The sequence below is a fragment of the Pelmatolapia mariae genome, linkage group LG9 (genome assembly GCF_036321145.2).
Source record: "Pelmatolapia mariae isolate MD_Pm_ZW linkage group LG9, Pm_UMD_F_2, whole genome shotgun sequence".
NCBI lineage: Eukaryota > Metazoa > Chordata > Actinopteri > Cichliformes > Cichlidae > Pelmatolapia > Pelmatolapia mariae.
In genome coordinates, this window is record NC_086235.1 from 10,054,135 (window position 1) to 10,075,425 (window position 21,291).

General features: G+C 41.1%; 1 protein-coding gene across 3 annotated transcripts in view; it reads right to left on the minus strand.

The window, feature by feature from the left end:
- Window positions 1–9,485: 9,485 nt before the first annotated feature.
- The window catches only part of LOC134634101 (cadherin-20-like), a 100,865-nt gene continuing 89,059 nt past the window's right edge, over window positions 9,486–21,291 (minus strand). For all 3 annotated transcript variants that reach the window (XM_063483170.1, XM_063483171.1, XM_063483172.1), the window contains 5 exons: window positions 18,032–18,168; window positions 16,306–16,427; window positions 15,923–16,040; window positions 13,769–14,020; window positions 9,486–11,283 (listed from right to left, as the gene is read on the minus strand). In XM_063483170.1, the coding sequence (XP_063339240.1) occupies window positions 10,763–11,283; window positions 13,769–14,020; window positions 15,923–16,040; window positions 16,306–16,427; window positions 18,032–18,168 (1,150 nt within the window). In that variant the 3' untranslated portion in view covers window positions 9,486–10,762. The remainder of the gene's footprint in view (window positions 11,284–13,768; window positions 14,021–15,922; window positions 16,041–16,305; window positions 16,428–18,031; window positions 18,169–21,291) is intronic.

Below are 21,291 nucleotides of genomic sequence, written 5' to 3' on the forward strand. Positions count from 1 at the left end.
ACTAAATTATTAACAAAAAAATATTTTCTAGGATAACCAGAGGAGTCTGATTCTTTTGTGCCAATGCCAGTTAACAAACAGGGAGGCTAAAACAAAGTGCATAATACAATGGTCTGACTGCCACCCCTCAAATGTCCCAGTGAGGTCCTCACGGGTCTAAAACTTTATTGTCACAGTTCTTGATTTTTTTTTTTTGTAGTTTTATTGTGTCTTAACATTTTAGGTGTAGCCAAAGGTGTGAATGTGGTCTGTCTCTCTGGCTACGTCCACACTAAAACGGCGTTTTTGTCTGAAAACGCTCCGCGTCCACACTAGCGTTTTCAGTCGTTTTCACAGAGTTGTGTGTCCACACTGAAACAGCCGAAAATGCTTACGTTCCAGTACTGCGAATGCATGAAACGCAAGACGATTCGACCTGCCTCATTTCTGTCAGCCGCTTATTTACTTTCCAGCTCGTTGAAACGTTGCGTCAAAATGTTGAGGAAAAGCACCGAGTTTTTTAAATGGACTAACAATGAGGTGGAGTTGTTGTTTCGAGTAACACAAAAGTACAAAGTTGCAAAAGCGAGTGAGAATGAAAGAATTAAATTACATGTACAAACTGATATTAATCTTTAACAGGGCTGTCAAAACTCAGAGCAAACAAAACCACTGCTGTTTAATGCCCTCCGCTATGTTAGTTTAATAGGTCACATGACTGCATCATATGACTAACATGCGTCATCATTTTAGAAAGTCTGCGTTTTCACTGTCCACGAAAGCACCGTTTAGATATATATGCGTTTCTGAGAGCGTTTTCAAAACGCTGCGTTTTCCATCAGCAAAAACGCCGTCTCAGTGTGGATGGGAGGCCAAAACGGAGAGAAAACGATGCGTTTTCAAACGAAAACGCATTAGTGTGGACGTAGCCTCTGTCCTAGCCCTGTGATTGACTGATGACCTTTCCAGAGTGTATCTTGCCTCTTTCCCTATGACAGCTGGGATAAACCTCGGCCCCATGACTAAATAGATGGATGGCTGGTTGGTTCTTTTGCAACTTGTTTTGGTTTTACATACTGTTTGTTTCCATTCTCTGCGATGATCTGACCTGTCTTGGCTTTTGTTACTTCACCTGCCTCTGTGTCCTGCATTTTGATCCCACTGACCTTTGTTTGACGCTGCTGGTCAAAAGACACCCTCCCGATGACTTCTGATAAATTTGCATTATGTAACGCCGTTCTTGCAACTTCATGATTATGTCCAATGAAAAGTAAAACCTAGGTCTGTGCATGCCAACATTTCCCTCAATATAAATCACAATGGTGACTTGAAGAGATTCTTTGTTTGGCTGGATGACGTGAACTATCATAAAGAAAACAGTTTAGCACCAAATTTGCTTCATACTGTCCAAAAACACCTTGATGTGCATGTAGAGCATGGATAGAACGTCCAGTTTTATGATTCTGGCCCATGCTCACCCACTTCACCGAATGTGAAGGCTATCTTCATTGTGACTGACACTGGACTGCATGCAGACATGGGCACTTAGGAAAGCTGACGTCACATTGACAAAGATAGAAAATATGAATTGGCCATAAGTGTCTGAGATTACTATAATTTAGTACCACTTTTATTCTTATTCAGTAGCTTAAAAGGTCATGAATTTTCTCCAGTGGTTTCACTTTTAGTCCAGAAACTTTTTGCAGGATCTCAAGGTGCAGATGTCAGTGTGCTGATGTTGTTCTTACACAGATTAACTGGTCTTAATTCAGATATCAACAGAGAGAAAATGTTGTGAAATATTTTTACAGTGATTAAAATATTAATATTGTTTTTGTTTTAAATTTAGACAACAATAAATGTCAGTAAGTTTCCAGCATAGCAGCTGATAGAGATCTTCTACTTAATATTCACTTCATGCTCTATGCAGAAATAATTTAGCGATAGGTCTATTAGATCAGCACAACCAGTCATGACCTATGTCCTAAACTGTCATAGAGAGATTTTATTCTAAGCTGAGAATGGATCCTGTACACTGAGTTTTTGTGAGAGCAGTACTTTCTTCTGATCATTAAAAGTAATAAATGTAGGAGAAATTGGCCTTGAGCAGCAAACTGAAACTAATGTGAACTGAAGTTCGCTGATGTGAACTGCAGATTAATCCAATATGCACTTTGATATCGACTGCAATTTTCAGGCACACCAAGAGGCCTCAGATTCTTTTATTTCTGCAACAACAAAGCCCAGAATGTCTCAAGTTTAGTTTTCTTTGTATCTGGCTTCAGATAGCACAGTGGTGCGGTAGGTAGTACCTTTGCCTCACAGCTCAAAGGTTCTGGATAGAGACTTCTGTTTGGTTGGTTCCTTTCTGTGTGGGTTTCCTCCCATGGTTCAAAGACATGCTTGTCAGGTTAACTGGATATTGCAAACTGACAACTGCACCAGCCTCGGGGGCTGAAAAAAAAAAAGCCAAAAACTGCAGTTTGTCTAATAAGTATCAAAAAGTGAGGATTTTGATTTGAAAGATAACATCTTTTAATTACTAAACCTATGCTTGTTTGTCAAGTGGCTAAAATGCAATCTAATCCTAAATAATTCAGCAGCAACCTGTTAGATGTTTATGTTGTGACGCCGGCTGTCTACGTGAAGGATTTGAGGTGGCTCTGCAATAATGGCTAGTAAACACCAAAAATCTAATGGGAGAAAAACACCCAGAGGAACAAAAAAACAAGGCTAAGAGGAATCAAGCAGATTGTTGCTTGAAAGTAAAGCTAGTGCGAGTGTCTGCAGCCGAGTGTGAAGTTTCTCTAATAGCCACTTAAGGCTGCTTCCAAAAGTGAGCTAATCCCTATACACTCCCATGTGAAAATGTCTATCCTAACAGCATAAAAAAAGTACATTTAAACCCTGTTTTGGCTTAAAGTTACTGGTTTGCTATGAAGGTAAACATTTTGCTAAATGTGAGAGCTTGCAGACACACGGAGCTGAAGCTATTAGCTAACTATTAGATCTAATCACCACTAATTCCAGTCACTGAACTAGACATCTCAACCATGTTTGTAAGGCTGAGGGATTTTACCTGACACATAACAGCGGATATTTGTATGATGCACTTTTACATTTAATGGTGTAGCCCAGTGTCTCTTGCCCAGTGTCAGGTGAGATTGATTCCAGGCCCTCGTGACCCCATGTTGGATAAATGGTTAGAAAAATGGTCCATGGATGGCTTCATAGTCAAGGCCCCAATTTCCTTAACTGCTCCTTCAGCTACAAAGAAGTTGCACCGGTGATTATTTGTCTTACAATGTTAATGAAAATGCATGTAAAAGCTGTTTCTTATATCCTGCTACTCTCACTGGCTGTGGCCCAGTCCTTCTCTCGGGGTTACTTCAACAAGAGGAGCTTGTTTGGCAATATTTCCTGGCATTGCTATCGGCGACTCTGTAACAGCTCCCACAGTGTCTGGCCGCTCTAACCTAATGTTCCTAAAATCAGGAAACAATTCGGGGTTTCGACTCAGAGTGAAAGATTTAAAAATTTAGTAGTATTTCCTTTCTTAGAACTGAGCTGGTCTTAAAAAAGCTGCTCGTATTATCAGACTGATGTTTCAATCAATGGTTTTAGTCTAGCATCCAGCAAAAGACAGACCTTACAAAGACAAATTCTGTTTTTAAAATTGTATCTTTCAATGTAATGAGTATTTAAAGTGGTGTTGTATGGCTAGAATTTCTAAAATTCAAAAATACTTACAAACATTCTCCAGTGGCCTGTAATTTGAAGCAGGCTTTGGGCTATTGAGGTAACTCAGTATTACTAAGGTGTTTCACTTCCTACCAAAGCTTACTTCTCCAGACCAGGATGTCTTAAAAGATCGGCGGATATTGATTAAGAAAAAACCTTTTCTGGTCCACTGTTCCAACTTGAATCCAAGTTCAGTGGAGAGGATTTGTATCTGGGAACTGTGGGATCACATTGCTACAAGGCCGTCAAATCCTTGAATAACCAAAGTGAGGGCAGTATCTTGTATCTGGGTGGGTGCTGGACTCCACCATGGTTTCCACTGTCTCCAATCTCTGATCCTGTTTGTGATTTTCATGGGCAGGATCTCAAGCTGTAACCAGGATAAGGAGGGTCTCTGCTTTGGGAACTTCAAATTAGCATCCCCAATTTTTTTTTGCAGATAATGTGGTTCTATTGGCTTCATCACCCTTCAGTATTCATTGGAACAGTTTGCAGCTGATTGTGGAATGGCCAGAACCTTCAGTTATCTCTGCTGGAAAACAGTGGCATGCTTCCTCTGGGTTGAGGGGGATATCTTGGGATCTTAGGTGGAGTATGTGGTAGGCATTGTACCAGACTGTCATGCTAAAATGAGTGATGATCTGAAAGGCGAAATCCATCTACATTCCAACCCTCATCCATGGTTATGAGATCTGGGAAAATGACAGGAAGACTAAGCGGCACTTGTTTGCCTTCTGAGGTTTTGCAGGGATACTCAGCTTGGAGGAATCCCTGAAGTAGACCCAGAATGCGCTGGAGAAATTATATGTATGCATTACATCTGACCTGTGAACACCTCAGGACCTCCCACAAGGAATTAGAAAGTATTGCTGGGAGAAGAACGCCTGGAATACTGTCCTTTAGCCTGCTGCCAATGTGGGTGGATAGATTTCTTGTTTGGCTTCAAATAGTCTAAACTTTATTGATATAGTAGCTCTTTTTTTCAGTCTTAACTGACAAGTGCTTTATGGTTACGCATATTTATACAGCACTTAATACTATTCTTCTCAAAGACATTCACACTGCAGCAGCTCTGTTGCTTTTACTTATATTATGTTGTATTTAATGTTTCCTAGATGTTTCCAGTTGGTCAGCTGCTCCTGTGGCTACTTTTTCATGTAAGCATAGGGGTAGCTAGATTGATGAACGTTGGGGTAACGACCTTTGTACTCAGCCTGATTTCGGCTAATAGAATAAATGAAGCCGGATAAAGATATCCTGAATATGTTGAAGTAAGTTCACCCTATTTGGTGTAAGCCCCAGGCCAGCAGCAGGGTTTAGTTCACATCTACTTCACTGTTTGCCATCATAGGGTGAGAAACATTTTTTAAGTTCCCCAAACCATACTTATTTAGCACGTGATTTAGTCCTGCATGGTTCACCAGCAACATGCTGAATGTTAAAGTTAATGTGGCTGTCTATGTGAAGGGTGGGAGCGGGCCCTGTGGTAATGGCCAATAAACTCCACAAACTTAATGTGAGAAAAACAGCTAGAAAAATAAAAGCTAAGAGGAATCAGCAGGTTGTTGCTTGAAAGTAAAACTATGTGCAAGCATCCGCAGCTGAGTGTGAAGTTCCTCTAAACCTCTGAGACGGCGATGATGTGCCGCTCAGGAGCAAAACACCCTGACGGCAAAAGCTCATGTTCTGCTGCAGCTTAAAGAGATAAAGTGGAAATAACCCATCGCTGGGCTGAGGAAGGGAGACAAAGATGTAGAAAGAGGGGGAGAAAAAAAGGTAATGGAAAACATGTAGGGCTTTTGAGTGAAAGAAAGATTAAGAGTTGAACTTGTGGGAGAATAAAGGAGGTGGAGATGCAGAGATAAGGGGATCAGAGGGAGGCAGCCCGGCAGCGATTGGGTCTGTATATGTTTCGCTCTCTGACTCTACATGTCAAATGGGTCGGACCTGCTTTTCTCTCCAGGGGCCTGGAGTTTGCCTTTCTTTCCGCCCCTTAATTTCCAACAGAGCGGAGTGTGTGTGTGTGTGTGTGTGTGTGTGTGTGTGTGTGTGTGTATGTGGTGGGGGTTTTTCACTTTGCAATAGGGGATGATTCAGTGGGTCTGCTGCAGTTTACCCTCGGCAGGATTAGAGCTGGAAGCCGTCTTATTATCTTCAACCGTTTGAGCTCTGTCGTCTGTTAGAAAGAGCAGTGGAGCTTAAGACAAATTACCCCCTCAGTGCCTTTCGGATGGCATGGCTTCAGCCTGGAAATGGCCTTGGGAGAGGTTGGCAGTGGGGCAAATGGGAAGGAGGAGGCTGCCTGTAAATGGGAGAGGTTGGAGGGATTGTTAGTTTAATTTATGCTGCAGAACAAGGCAAAGTGTAGAGGAGGGCACTGAGGAGGAAAGAGACTGGAAGACATGAGTTTTATGTGCTGACAGATGTTTTTGACTGCATATTTATAGTGAGAAGTGATGGAGCATCCTTCTTGTCTTTGAAAATATTGCCAGAATTTACAAAGCCCTTAACCTCTGAAAGATGTTATTGTTTTCTTAAATTCTTGACGCCAGAGGTGATTGGATTTTGACAAATGGTGTGGTAATAGAGTAACTAGCTTTACTAGACAGTAAATTTATTACTTTATTTCTATATGTTTGCCACTTTTTCTCAAATAAAAAAAAAAAAAACAAAAGAGAAAATTTTCCTGTCAATTTACCACTCCTCGGGGAGTCCCTTAATAATCTGTTATTATTTTTGTCACAAATGGCTGTTTCTGTCATTAAATCTGAATCTTGAGTAGCTTTGGTGTATTAGAGTTATAACCTCGATTTGGTGTTGTTTACATTTTTTCATGTAAACAACACCAAATCATCCACTTTCAATGTTTGCTAATTATTTCTGTATGCGGCAGCTATTTAGCCACTACCTCGAAGTCTGCACTGCATTGTCGCAGTAGTTTAAAACACTGATTATGAAGCAGAGATATGATGCAAGATAGTGAAAGAACAAAAGATTTGGAAACCCTTTGTTGAGTGCTGAATGCTGAAACAAAGAGTGACAAATTAGAGAAAACCCCTGCTGTGTAATTGAAGCATTCTGCTCAGTGTGAAGAGGATATGAATTCATTCAAGTTTAAATTTAAATCCGAGAAATATTGCAGGCTCATCTGCCGTGCAATTTCACTGTTGAGTGCCACCCAGCAGGTAAGCCAGAGCCACTGATTTCAGTTATTTCTGTTATTTGTTTTGACAACACAAATGGAAATTTTAAAGTAGTGGAAAATACCTTGAGGTGTAGATTATCACTTTCTCCTTTCTCTCAACGTCCACTTCTTGATTTCCCTTCATCTTCCTCCCTCCTCCTCTTTAGTTTTGCCTCTCCTTACTCTTCATTTTGATTGACATTAGCAATTAAGCGGAGCCTCTTGTTTATAATTGATTGATTTCCCATTGGCAAATATTCCATTCGTTCATGTAAACGTTACAGTGAGAGCAATCAGATGGAACGATTTTTGAGGCTGGAGGCTCAGGTACAGCAGGCGGTGTGTGGGATGAGCTTTTAATCAGTGCCGAGCATTATCGCTGCAAAACAAAATAAGTCAAGCAAATTAAGCACTTTGAGAGAAACTGTAATGAAAAGTGAATCATCTGCAGCAACACTTTAGAGGACAATTTAGCATATGATTGCAACTTTAAATAGCTGCTTTATCTTTTCAGGGACTTACACTTCTGTCACACTTCGGGGGACTGCATAATGCTCCTCACCGCCCAAAGAAGCAGTTTATTATTCCAAATTACGCTGACAAAGATGCTCAGAGAGGAACTTTTTGTTGTATTCCTCATTCCACTGTTATCATCGCTTCACGGGGTATGTTTACAAAAAGATTGTTCCCTGCAAGTCTTGTTCTGACCACTGGCACAAGCGTATTTATGATGTGGACTGGATTCATCCGTCTTTTCTCTTCTGCTTATCCTTATCATGGTCGTGGGGGTTGGAGCCTTTCTCAGCTACCATAGGCCAAGAGACGGGGTACACCCTGGGCAGAGAGAACCGGACAGAACCCATGGAACCATGAGGAGAACGTGCAAACTAACATGCTAACCACTGTGCCACCGTGCAGCCCGGGCTGGGTTCAATTCAGTTTTATTTAAACTGTGTCATCTCAAGGTAAATTGGAATTGAAAGTATGCAAAAATGTTGTAGAGGAGAAACCCACAGACCCAACATATGTGATAGAGGAAGGAGGCAGCCATCTGCAGCTGGCCTAACTATCTCAAATATTGAACCTACGCCTGCAAAGATGACTACAGAAAAACACAAGGAAAGAGAGGCTGGTCAGAAACCTCGCTTCCAGTGTACTGTATGCCACTGCACTCCAGCATGATGTCACAGTTTAGTACATTAACTGTCAACCAACCAAGCTATTTTATTGACAAAAATTACACATCAGGGTCATTTACTATGCTCTACTATGCTTTCATATGTCTCTATTTGTATTTATACTATACTACCTCTACTATCTAAAATATTGTAATTTAATAAATTATAGCTTTTAATCATTTTTATACTCAAGAGAGTTTTCAGCATTCTGCTAGATATTTATACCAAACTTGACTGAAAGTGGACCTTCCTCCAAAAGTTACCAACTGTTTGTTCAATCAAACAGTCACAGAGATCAGCATCAGAGGGTTTGGGTAATTGGGCCTCAAACATTGGGCCCTTAAAATCCCTTAAAGTAGCCTGTCCTGCATGCCTGCTTTAGTTTTATTTAAGGGTATCTCTGAAATTGATTCTAGCTTTCTTGGCCGTGAAAATATAGTGATTACAAATTAGAACAACACAAAAATAGCTGTAGGGAAAAAAAGACTGATGTAGTAAAAGATTTTTGCAATCAATTTCACAATAGTACACAGAAATATAGCTTAAATCCTAAATGACCCCACTCAGACACTTGGTTAATGGTTTCAATCCAGAAACCAGAAAATTGCTAGACAATGGAGTGACGAATTTACAAGAAAAAAACTTTATGTCAAATTATGAGAGGAAAAAAAAGTGACTTTAAAGGAAGAGAAAAATATGTGAGGAAAAAAAACTGCAACTTTATGACAAAAAACCCTTCAAATTATGATAGAAAAATGTGGCAACTTTATAGTGATGGAAGCAAATGACAACAAGAAGAAAGCATCAAAGGCATTTGATGCAAAAACTGACAAATATACAAGGAAAACATTGAAAATGTATGAGGGTGCAGAAAAATTCCCCCCCTCAAACTTTGAACCTTACTAGAAAATGAGAAGAGTGGCAATTTCCCAAGGAAGACGTAGGCAACTTTGTGAAAAAAGTGGGATATTTAGGAGAAAAAGACAGCCCTCATTTGATACGCCCCCTTTTAAAAGAGCTAAGATGGTGATGTCAGATGTTCAGAGTGGGACTTGACACACCAGTGAATGACATCATGGTGGATACTTCCACCGTTTTTTTAGAGACCCATGAAAGATTAGCTGACACTTGTTTGTTCCACAGGTTTTCTTTTCGAATGTGCACATGGAAGAGTCCAGACGAGGACTTGCAGAGATGGGTGCAGAGACTAGACAGAACGTTCTGCCTTTAGTCATGCAACTCTTCATTTATTGGACTCTGCACTGCATAATGGGAGATTATGCAAGTCAGAATTACCTACTGAGCCTCAGTGCACAGAAACAAAGAAACATGAAGACCAGAAGGCAGGCAACACTCATTTTTGACTTTTTATTACCAAGAATACAAAATATATCTACATTCACATACCACTTACTGTAGCATGACTCACAACATAGATTTCAAGTAAACTCCATCCAATTGAATTATCAAAATCTACCTCCACATCTCTCCCAGTTTGGAAAATCCTTTTGGTGTTTGTGTGTGATTTGCGTTTTTTATTTTTTCCTTCTTCTAAAATGTCTTTCATTTGTCCTTTTTACAGTTGGCACTTGATGCAGGTTCTCAATGTCTCTGTAGTCCACAGGATTGGAGGATTAAGCCACATTTGTGTGGGGACAGAAAAGCAACACGGTATCTCTAACAGGACAGATCAAGCCTCGTTGCCACCAGACTCCGGCTGGCACGGCGGTGGATCCAAAATGAAAGGCGACTCGGTCGGGCGTTTGTCCACGTGTAGTCCTTTCCGCTGTGCCGCATGTCTCAGATGAGATTTGAACATCCACTAAGACAAATCCAAGATTTTATTTAATTTTTTTTATAAAATGCTTCCCTCTCATCCTAATGAATGGATACCTGCTTTATGTTTTGGAGTTACAATACAAAGAGCTTAAAAATGGTACAAAAACAATAATACAGTAAACATATTAACTCTGAAACTCCACATGGGACTACGACATCGCCATCTCCGCAGCACGTCATGTGACATTTAGAGATGCAGCTTCTCACACGGATTGAAAACAAAGGCAGTTACATCATGTATGTTACAACGTATGCGTGATCTTTTGAAGATTTCCTCGCATGGCAGAGGCTTAAAGTACAGTGTCGGCTTGAAGGACCCAAATAACTTAGCAGAACATATAAATACAGCAAGTGGAACAAAGAAATAAGTTAAGACCTGCCACGCATGAAACAAAAACACGACTGCAGCAACGACTCCTCGCCTTGATTCTTCAAGCCCAGAACAGTGGATCAGCTTTTTCAGAGTAAGTTAGTCCCGCTGTCTTGTTTACATCTCTGGCATAAATTGCTCGGCGTCTTGAATCGAAGGGGCTCTGCCTGTGGCTGGGTCAGGCAGTTGAAGTTGGTGTGTGCTTTGAAGCCGTTCCTCAGCTTGGCCCCCAAGAGGCTGCCAGATTCGGCCTGCCTCTGAAGCCCGTCTCTGGGGTAGATTTAAAACCTGCTGCAGGCCTTCAAGGCTGTGGAGAATAGAGGCTTCGGCAGGATTTTGATTTCTAACAGTCATGGATGTGGCCATGAGCACATCTCAACTTTGTTTTTGTCACTTCTTGGTTGTTTCTGTCTCTTTTTAAAAAAAAAATCTTTTTATACGTCCGTTTGTAAAGGAAAAGGCCCCGTCCTCCTACCACAGTGGAGGACTGTTTGTCTCCAGCACGCCGTACATCTCAGCAAGTTTTTTAAAGCGAGGCCCCCAGTCATTCAGGTAGTCGTACTCATGGTCGGTGTTTGAGGTTCCAGATTGCAACGAGCTGAGGGACTCCGCGACAGAGCCTTCCCCCTCGTAAGCGTACGTCTGCAGGGAGTCGTAAGGCGGGGCGCACGGGTCCATGTCGGCTTCCAGGAGCTTCGCCAGCACGTATCCGTGAACATTGCTGTCCCCGCTGCCGCCGCCCATGACACATGCCTGAGGGACGTATCGGGACAGGCTTTCGATCTCCGGCAGCATGTCCTGTCTCATCTTGCCTAGATGGTGGTGCGCCTCACGAGGGTTCCACATGGCGGCGATGTCGAAGGCCTCGGTGTCTTCCTCGCCACCGCCTTCATCGTCATAGCGAACGATGTTCTCATGCACGTTCTCCTCCTCGTCACACAGGTAGGGCTTCTTACGATGGGTCCGCAGGGAAAGCATGAGCAGGATCATCACTGTTATAAAGGGAAAAAAATAATGAGTATAGGCCATAAGGAATCAGTGCTTAAAGTAAATGCTGTGACATTACCTTCCTTTATACCTTCTATTGATGGTATATTTCACTGTTGCTAAACAAACTAACCCTTGGTGCTTATACAAAGAGACACGGTTATTCATTTTTAAAATTCTTGGTGTTTTTATGTGTGCTTTATGTAAAATGTAAAACCAAACCTCAACCTCTGCAGCTACAAACCATACCAACAATTGAAGTTATAGTGGCTACTCCCATCTTTTATATACAGTCTATTCTAGCTACTCATGGCAAAAGGTCAAGACCGGGGTTTCCAAACATAAGGCCGGGGGTCCAGAAAGGCTCCAATGGGGCCGCTGGATGGCTTTGGAATATTTGAAGGAGTGCATAGATTTTTAACTTTTATAATAAGGACTCAACTTACTTATTCACATCTATGAATAATTAACTAACTTTGGGAATAGTAACAAGTATAAAAACATTACCAACTGATACAAAGCTCAAATAAAGATATTTTTAGAAAACACTATTTCATAACCCTTCAGCTCAAATGCATCAACAGTGTTCGGGAAGAAAAGCTTGTGCCATCAAAAGCAGAATTACTGCATCTACGAGGAAAAGAATAAAATTCACAAGAAGACGAGCAAGGATGTTTTAAAATTTACTGCTGCCTGTCAGAGCAGCAGAGTGAGTCAACCTGCTGAGCCCTCCTACCCACAGCTACAGGTCTGCAGGGAGAGATAAAGCGGGTCCGTATCATCCCCTGGGGAACTGAAAGTGTGATGCTACAGGGCAGCTGGTGCTAATGAATGCTAGACTTTCTGCGAGGGTGAGAAAAGAAATCCATATTTAATCCTACAATGCTGATGTCACACTGGGAGATTCCTCCTTTTTTTGCAAACAGACTTTTTAGCCTTCGGCTGTTGTGTTGTGTCATATCTTGGGTGATCTAAGATCTCTCGACAGGGTGCATATTTTGTGCACTTTGCTTTTTAAGTTTAGCTTCAGGGTTGATTACCTTCTTCAGAGGGGGTATCACAAATATTTAAAGTAGCACACCGACTCGCTGAAAGGTCAGGGTGTAAAACAAAGTGCGGCGGTGATTTTAATCACGGCCCGCTCCTACCCCTGAGGCTCGCCCTCAACTGGTTCTTTCACATCCTACAACAGGAGATTAAAATGTGGTCTGACTTGGAAAATGTTTTCCAGCCACATATTCTAGTGGTTTACGGCAGCTGCATGATGTCTTTCTGCATTTGTGCACTTCACGTTTGACCTGTCAATGAGGCAGGCGTCCAAAATGAGACAAACCGTGAAGATTTCGGTGCAGAAAAAGGTTCTCGTCGTGCTGGGTTTCCAACATGACATTCACAGTTTGTGCAGAGCATGATTGGACAAATCAGGGACAACTGTTTCACCAATGTTTTTCTTTTGCATTTACTTTTTTAAAACAGCAATTGCAGGACTCAAGGATAAAACCACAAAATGGAGACCAAAAGCAACATTTTATAAATATTCACAAATATTAAACATGCCTAACCCTTATCCCTTTAAATCTCACTGGTTACACAGGACACTTCAGGGTAAGTATAGTGGAAGGTTTTACTACAAATTCTCAGTGCTTTGTCCTTTAATTTCAGGTAGGTTTAGGTCATTAACTTGAAAACAGCAGCTGATGTTAACTATGACTTTTCTGAATAAAATCACACTACTGTCACACAGCTTGTTATGTTTTCATATAAACACAGGTTCAAAAAGACAGCTGAAGACAGAATTGCTTTATATCGCTTTAAGTTAAACACCCTACAATATACATCTGAGGACTGTGGGGAGGAAGAACTCCCTTTTAACAGGAAGAAACCACCAACGGATCCAGGCTCAAGGACAAATGTGACAAAACACAAGCTACAGGCATTCATTGTGACATATAAACATAAAGACAGCATAACTAAGCGATGGTTGCTTATGCAGGTTGTCTGCATTGGCTCTGTTTTGTCCACCCAGTGTAAAACATGCTTTGTTAATGCTGTCCATGTCAACCCAGAGGATTCTTATAAAAGAGATTCTTATTCTACTTTTAGAAAATATACAAGTAAGACTGTAAATGGAGATGGATAGTTTCTTCTATAAACCATAAACCTGCCCCAGTATAATTGTCATGAAAGAGAAATTTCACTATAGATAATAAAATCTTGTTTTGTAGCAGGCTGTAAATATGCTTAAAATTTGGCATTTTAGCATGGAAGTCTTATTGGTTCTTGTCTTACGGCGCCAGCCTCAAGTGGCCGTTACAGGAACTGCAGTTTTTGGCACTGTCTTTATATTAAAACTCAAACGTTCATTCCCTTTTAATATGTAAGAATAATAAACCATGTAGGGCAGCAGCACTTATGTATGTCACCTAAACTTAGGCTTTGTGAGCTTTTAGCTGACACGGTTATTTGCACATCATCGTAACAGCAGCTCACCCAGCAAGACGAAAATGCAGGCCAGGATGGCGATCAGAGCCCCCCTGCTGAGGCTGGCGGGCAGGCTGTAGGCCTCAGCGTTGCATGACATGACGTTGCCCTCCTGGTCGCAGCTACACACACGGATAGTCAGCGTGCTGGTGCTACTCTGAACTGGCTGCTCACTGTCCGAGATGAAAATGGGCAAATAGAAGACGGTCTGGTCTTGCTGTGACCAACCGCCACGGCGTGTCAGGATCCACGCTGTGTTGTCTGGAAGCGAACACAGAGGTCACAAAAAGATCAAGTTAGTGTTCAGAAATACAACAATAAGATGCTTAGTGTGAGGTAGCTGATAGCAGCAGGGTTTCATGTATGTGCTGCGTTCAGGGTAACTGTGAACACGCGGAGGAGTCATGGGATGGTGGTGAGAATTGAAGATGAGCACAGCTGTGAACATGAAATGTCGACTGAAGCTACTAAATGCAGAAATATCACACCTATTACTCACAGAGGCTTATTTCAAGACACTGATCTTTACTGTCAACATACAGGAGGAAAAAAAAAGAGTTTTAATAGCCTCACATACATTTGATCATCTCCCACGGTTTCTACAGCTGTTACTGTAGTTAAAATTATGTATTAAAATATCCTTTAGTGCAATATTTCTGTCTAGCCTGAGGGAGAAAGAGTTAGCAAAATTATCTGATTATTCTAAATTACTATAAATATAACTCTGCTTTGCATTCCCTTCCCCATGCTCCTAGAATGTAATTATAATGGAGAAACACTGAATCCTTCATTATATTTTTATTAAGTAAATGAAGATATTTGAGAAGAATCATCTTTAACAATATCAAGAACATGAAGATTTATAAGAATGTGAATTGCGTGTTTTAATGAAAGGAATTAAACTCATGTATAATCATGGTAGGGAAAAAATACAGGACATAAAAAGTCCTTAGCAAGTTCTAAAATTTGATAAATACAAACTCAGATGAACTACAGCACATGACACTTCATATTTGCATAACTGATTTAGGAAAAATGAAGCCACAATGCAGCATGTGTGGTGAATACTAAGTATACCCAAAGAGGAAAGACATCTGCAATGATCTTATAGAAGCAACTATCGCTGGACATTGGTCTGGAAAAGTTACACGATCTTTTTTAAACAATCTGAAGTCATTCTGCAATGAGAGATTCTTCATAAGTGGCCAGGAGTGGACATCCCAGCAAACTCAACCCAAGGTCAGACTGTGCAATGCTTAAAGAAATTGAGATGTAGCTCTTGGGTTTTTAACAATTTGTACAGGTGTCAGTTAGCATGCTATATGTTAAAATTCTGTTACAACTAGGAGAAGACTGAAGATGGTTAGTTTGCCAGGGTTGCCAGGTATAGGCCTGTTCTCTCTAAAAAACAACATGGCAGCATGGCTTAGGTTTGCAAAGTTGCATCTGAACAAACCACAAGACTTCTGCATTAATGTCGTCTGGACAGAAAAGACCAAAGTGGAGATGTTTGGCTATAATGTACAGCAAGTACCAATCACAGCATGCCAGCACTAACGCCCCATACCAAGTGGTGAAGGGGTGATGATTTGGCACAGGCACAGGACCTGGCCACCTTGCAGTAGTTGAGTTGACCATGAACTCCAGAGTATCTGCCTCCACTTCCAAGTATTCTAGAGCCAGTTTTGAGGCCATATGTCTGGCAGCTTCATCAAAACTGAATCATGCAACAGGACAATGATCCCAAACATAGCAGCAACTACAACAGAATGGCTGAAAAAAGAAGCGGTGTTATAGTGTAGTTTTTGTTAAAAAAAACCAAAAAACACATGCTACAGTTCATTTGAGGTTATATTTGAATAATAATTTAAAAAATTTGACTTGCAAAGGAACAGATGATTTTTAATTATGTCCTGATTCGTAAGACCTTAGAACAGAAGGAAGCTGTACTTGCTTTTTAGCACGACTGCATTAAAATGTAAAAACCATGAATATTTACTGCTGGGCTGCATACTTCCATACTACATATTTTACACTGTGGATGCTGCCCTTCCATAGATAAGGAGAAACAGCAATCTTATTTTACTGGTCCGACCCACTAGAAATCAAATTAGCCTGCATGGAAAACTCATGCATGACACAGAACCATGACTGAACATGTACCTTGGTTATCCTTCAGGGTGAAGTTAGGGTTGTTGACGGCCTCTGGAGCCAAGCTGTAGTAGAAGTGCTGCCCACCAAGCGGCTCGTCTGGATCTACTGCTGTCACGGTCTGGATCAGCTGGATTACAGACATGAAAGTCATGTTTAAAATCTGCTAATGGCTTATTTCACTTTCAGCAAGAAATGGTAGAAGTAATAGTCAAACAGATTTTATGCAGTGGAGCAAAATGTGTTTTTTTGGAGTACAGGTAATGGTGGTATAAAATGTGTCTCATATTTTACTCTAAGAACACCAGAATATAAAATATACAAGTATTTTATCACCACTAATGACTTACAGGGACTTATTTCAAACACTGTGATGCAAACTGGTGTCTCCGTACCTGCCCTGCTTTGGCATTTTCACACACATACGCCTCCAGGTAGTGCATCAGCGACGGAGGATTATCATTCACATCCAGGACCCTCACAGCCACCGACACGCTTGCGATCTGTGTGGGGTTATCTGCAGGAAAACGCAAACTGGTCAGAGGCTGATGGACGGAGATAAATGACTCTGAGAAATCCTAAGGTGCAGCATGTTTGTTGTAAAAGATTAACGGAGGAGCTCAGCAGGATCCTCACAGATTACAGTCCTGTTATTCCCCATTACAGCCTGCCATTTGCATACCCTAACCAACTGTGTAATAAGCTGTGAAAACACAATTAGTGCAAAGTAACTACTTTCTCAGGTTTCATCACATGATCCATCCATCAGAGGTGTGAGATTAGCTCTCGAGGTCAAAGCTCCGTGTGGTCTTACTGTGCTTTAATATTCACTGCAGTGAGCGTGCTCCAACTTTGCTGAAGTTGAAGAATTGGTAAATTAATAATCTATGAATTAGTTTAATTCAAACTGAACTACACTGTGTAATAAATTAAAGTTCTGACACAATCTCCAAATTAATTATCACTTTTGGTAACAAAATGTTGACTCTATCCCTAAACACATTGTCAAAATTCTTAAAAATGTTTTCACTTAATGCTTTCAGTTCTCACATAATCACCTTTTTATTTACTAGTATTGTTAGTGTCTGACTGCTTTTTGTGTTTAATTTAGGACATTTAGCAGTTTTTGGACTTCATCACATAAGCCAAATAAATTTTCAATTTCATTAACACAAGTAACACAAGTTTGTCATTAAGAAGCTAATGTAAAATTGTTGACACATCATAACACACATACCTTTCACAAACATGGCTCAATCTTAGTAATCTTATGTCCACAGGTCTAAAAATACTTATATCACAACTATAAATTTACAATCTCATGTGAGTTCCTCGTTATTTTTGCTCTTGAATTTACAGCAACATCCAAAAAGCTACTCATTTTTAAAGTATGAAGTAAAAATAAGAACTGTGAAGTAGAGAGAAAGTTTTTTATCGGCAGCTTTGCTTTGTTCCGGTTCATTTAAATTTTTTCCCTCTTCCTCTCTGTGCCCTTTCCGTCTCCGTCACATCTTTAATTAGCCACCATGCGGGAAGTTCTTTAATTAGTCATTAATTCAATTACCATCTCCTTTAAGGTGTGTCTACCAAACAAAGGCACAAACAGACAAACAAAGCAAAGGGAGGAGGGATGAAGGTGACTTTCGGGGCTACCAGCTGTGTGCGGCTCTGCGGGGCATCTCCTGCTCAGCGTTACACAACTCTGCAAGACCTGTTCTCAAAAAATCACTCAGTCTGCATTCATTCAAGTTTACTCCATCCACCTGTTTGTTTGTGTTTTCTGCATAAAGCCACTGAATGAATCTCCTTAAAGTCCTTAAATTCAAACTAACAGTTATTTGAATTTGAGCTGCTGTTTTACAGGTTATGAAAACTGTGTGCATGATTGCTTTCTATATTACTATTACATATATCTACACAACATTAGATTTTTTAAATGTTAGCACTAATCTGTGTCACGTAGTGCTCCTATACCACCTATGGATGCACATGCTGTTCAAAAACTACTTATGGTTACCTCAGTCTTTAAATAGAGACTCCACTGTAATGGCATAAAAGCAGCAAAAACAGAACTCAGTTACAGCCAGATGTGTCTTTATTTGCATGTTTATAAAGACGTACTCATCTCCATGGCGAGGATGGTGATGTTGTGCCAGCCAACTTCCTCTCGGTCTAGCGAGCGCACCGTCATCAGTGACCCGGAGGTGATTTCGATGTAGAAGTACTTGTCGGGGTCACTGGATCTGTCGATGGAGTACCTGGTGACACAAGATGATGACATAATGACAACAACGATAAATAAAATGCACCTTTGTGTAATTTTGAGGGGTTCATAGGGTAATGCATGCACACACATAATGCAGCGCGTGATCCACGTGTGGATGTGTGTGATAAGATGTCAGGCTGGAAACTCCTGAGGGAACTATGAGACGAGGCTCCAGATAAGACTTAATCAGAGTATCTGCCTCCTCTGCCAAACTTCAAACATGTTGGGACATGCAGACCTGCAGAGTGCCGCCCTGGCTCGTTTCCTGCCACCGTGGGCCGTTTTCCAGAAACGCTCTTTTGAGAGAGACACTCAGCAACAACAACAACCGGCCACACTCACACACACAGGAGGAGAGGGATGAAGAGCGCATCCTTTTCCAGGCTGTGGAGCAGAAACCAGTTTATTCACACAGAGATGGAGCTCACCTGTCACTGCCATGCTCTTCTCTCACCTGGAAGAGCCATTAATGTGTGTTTCAACCAGGAAACAAGCATTCATGCACTTTCATTTTTTCCAAACATAAGGAAAAAAGGAAAGTAAACTGTATTCTGTTAAATTCCTTAAAGGAACGTTAAAATGATGGTATAACAGAGCATCAGTGAGGTAAGATTTTCTTCTGCGGTTATATTGGACCAGTGAATATTAGACAGCACTTATTGAGCAGAAAATCTCTCATATGCTGAGGCAAGACTAGCATGCACAGATGATCAATAATAGCTTATGAAAAACCCACTTTTGTGCTATTTTGAACTTTTATAATTTGATCTGAGAGCAATGCATTCACGCAGATATAACACATCTCCTCCTTCACTGCATCCATGAACCTCCTCCGAGGCCTTCTTCTTTCCTCCTGTCTGGCAGCTCCATCTTCAACACCCTCCAAACAAAACTTTTGGCATCTTCAGCTCTGCCACCTCCAGCTCAACCTTCTATCTGCATGTTTCACTCTTGCTGCTAACCTTTAGTCAGAAATCACTCCTGACACTCATTTCCACCCACTCCACCCCGCCAGCACCCTCTCCTTCATCACGTTTGTGCATCATCCATTGTTTTAGATTGTTTACCCGAGTTATTTAAACTCAGGTACCTTCACTAACTGTACTCTTTTTATCTTCACTCCCCCTCCCCTTATCTCCCCCTCATTCACACACATGCATTGTGTATTGCTTCCACTGACATTCATTCCTCTTCTCTCCAGACCATACCTCCACCTCTGCAGCTCTCTTCTACCTACTCCTTACTTTCACTACAGATCACAATGTCATCTGCAAACATCAGAGTCTTCACCGTAGACTTCTATCTGACCTTATCTGTCAACCTGTCAAACAATAAGGGGCTCAGACCAGATATCTGATGTAATCCTACCCCCACCTTGAACCCACCTGTCACTCGTACTGCACATCTTATCGCTCTCTCGTTGTCCATATTCATGTCTAGCACCACTTTCTCTCCCACTCATAACTTCATCATGTAGTACCACAGTTCCTCCTCTGGTAACCTGTCACATGCTTTGTTTTTCACTGCTGCAAATCCTGATATTTTAGTCTGAACTTGCCCTGGTTAAGTCTTCTCTTTTAATAAATATGACCAGTTTTATTTTTCTTGTAGAAGCGCATTAAATGCATCACAACATACTGACACAGGCAACATACTGAAGGAAGAAATATTTTTGCCTTTAAATGACTAATTAACACACATGCTGTTGTGATCATCACCAGATGCAGATATCAAATGTTTAATAAAAGTCTGTCGCTGGCACACTGAGACATTAGCAGCAGACTGTCCTTGCAGACTTGCTCGCTGTGCGCATTTTTGACTGACTGCCGACAGGAAACGGTCGTGATTGGCATGTCTGCCGCGGGCGAGGATCTCCCTGAAGGATCTCTATTAATATCACTGGTCCACAGTCCTGAGGAGGGGGGGAGGGGGCAGTGTGTGTGAAAAAGCAGGTGAAAAAGTGTGAGGTGAGTGCATTCAGATGTATCTGCTAGTCACGCTGCAGCGCAGAAAGGACAGAGAGATGACAGATGAGGCAGACAGAGACACTGAAGGTCACCTGCTGCTTGTTGTTAACTGCCATCTGATGTTGCTGTTGCTGCAACAGCTGATTCCTCAGTTATCTGCAGCTCCCATTGCCAAAACTCGCTTTTTGAAAATCTCTCACTGATGCTCGTCCAGCTCTGAAGATTTTAGTGACACGACATTTTCAGACTGCAACTTCAGCTGCTCTGAATCCTGTTGCTTCCAGATATTAGAAATCAGTTTTCTGCTGATGGTCGTGATTGGGTCTTTTATTAATCATCTAAACATTGGATGGCTACCTGTAGATCTCCCATAGCAAAAAAAAAAGAAAAAAAAAGTCTTAGAGTTACTTTTGCTAGTCTCTCTGTCACATCAGTAAACATGAGGATTACTTTATAAACTCGGCCACTTGTGTCAGCCCATATAAAATAAAACATTGAGCTCATTTTCAAATTCTTACTCTAAAAGTCATTAAGGAGGATTATCCAGTGTTAGAGTTGAACACAAATCATTAACCAATGATTGTGAAGTTTCACAAATTGATCCACCTCTTCTCATCACAACAAACAAACAAAGGTGAGAGCAATGGCTTACACTATGGTTGCTCTGAACAGAATGCATCCATCATTGTCTTTAGTAACACCTGTGCTTTCCTGTTTTGAAGTGTTAAAAAGAAGCTGATTAAAAAGAAGATGGACTGTTTGTTCTGTTCTTTTCTTTGGAGACAAGCCACTTCAACAGCTTCAGAACTTCAAGTGAACAAGCTCAGCTTTTACTGATCATAGACAGACATGTGAGAGTGAAAGTCTCCTTGTCCTCATTACTAGGCCATAATAAGAAAAACGGCTTTTACTGTCAATAAATAGCAGGCCTTTCTAACAGTGAGTCAGTAAAAAATGATAGATTTGAACTTGTTCTAAGAACTTCCAGCATACCGCAGCCACTTGAGTCGCAGCAGTACACGGTAACCTCATTGATGAATGTGTACACGGAGTGTTGGCTGCATCTTGTGATTTTAAGAAGCACTCAGTCTTCAAACAGCAAACAAAAGGGCTGTTTTTAGGGAAAATGGAGGGAGAAAAAAATCAGT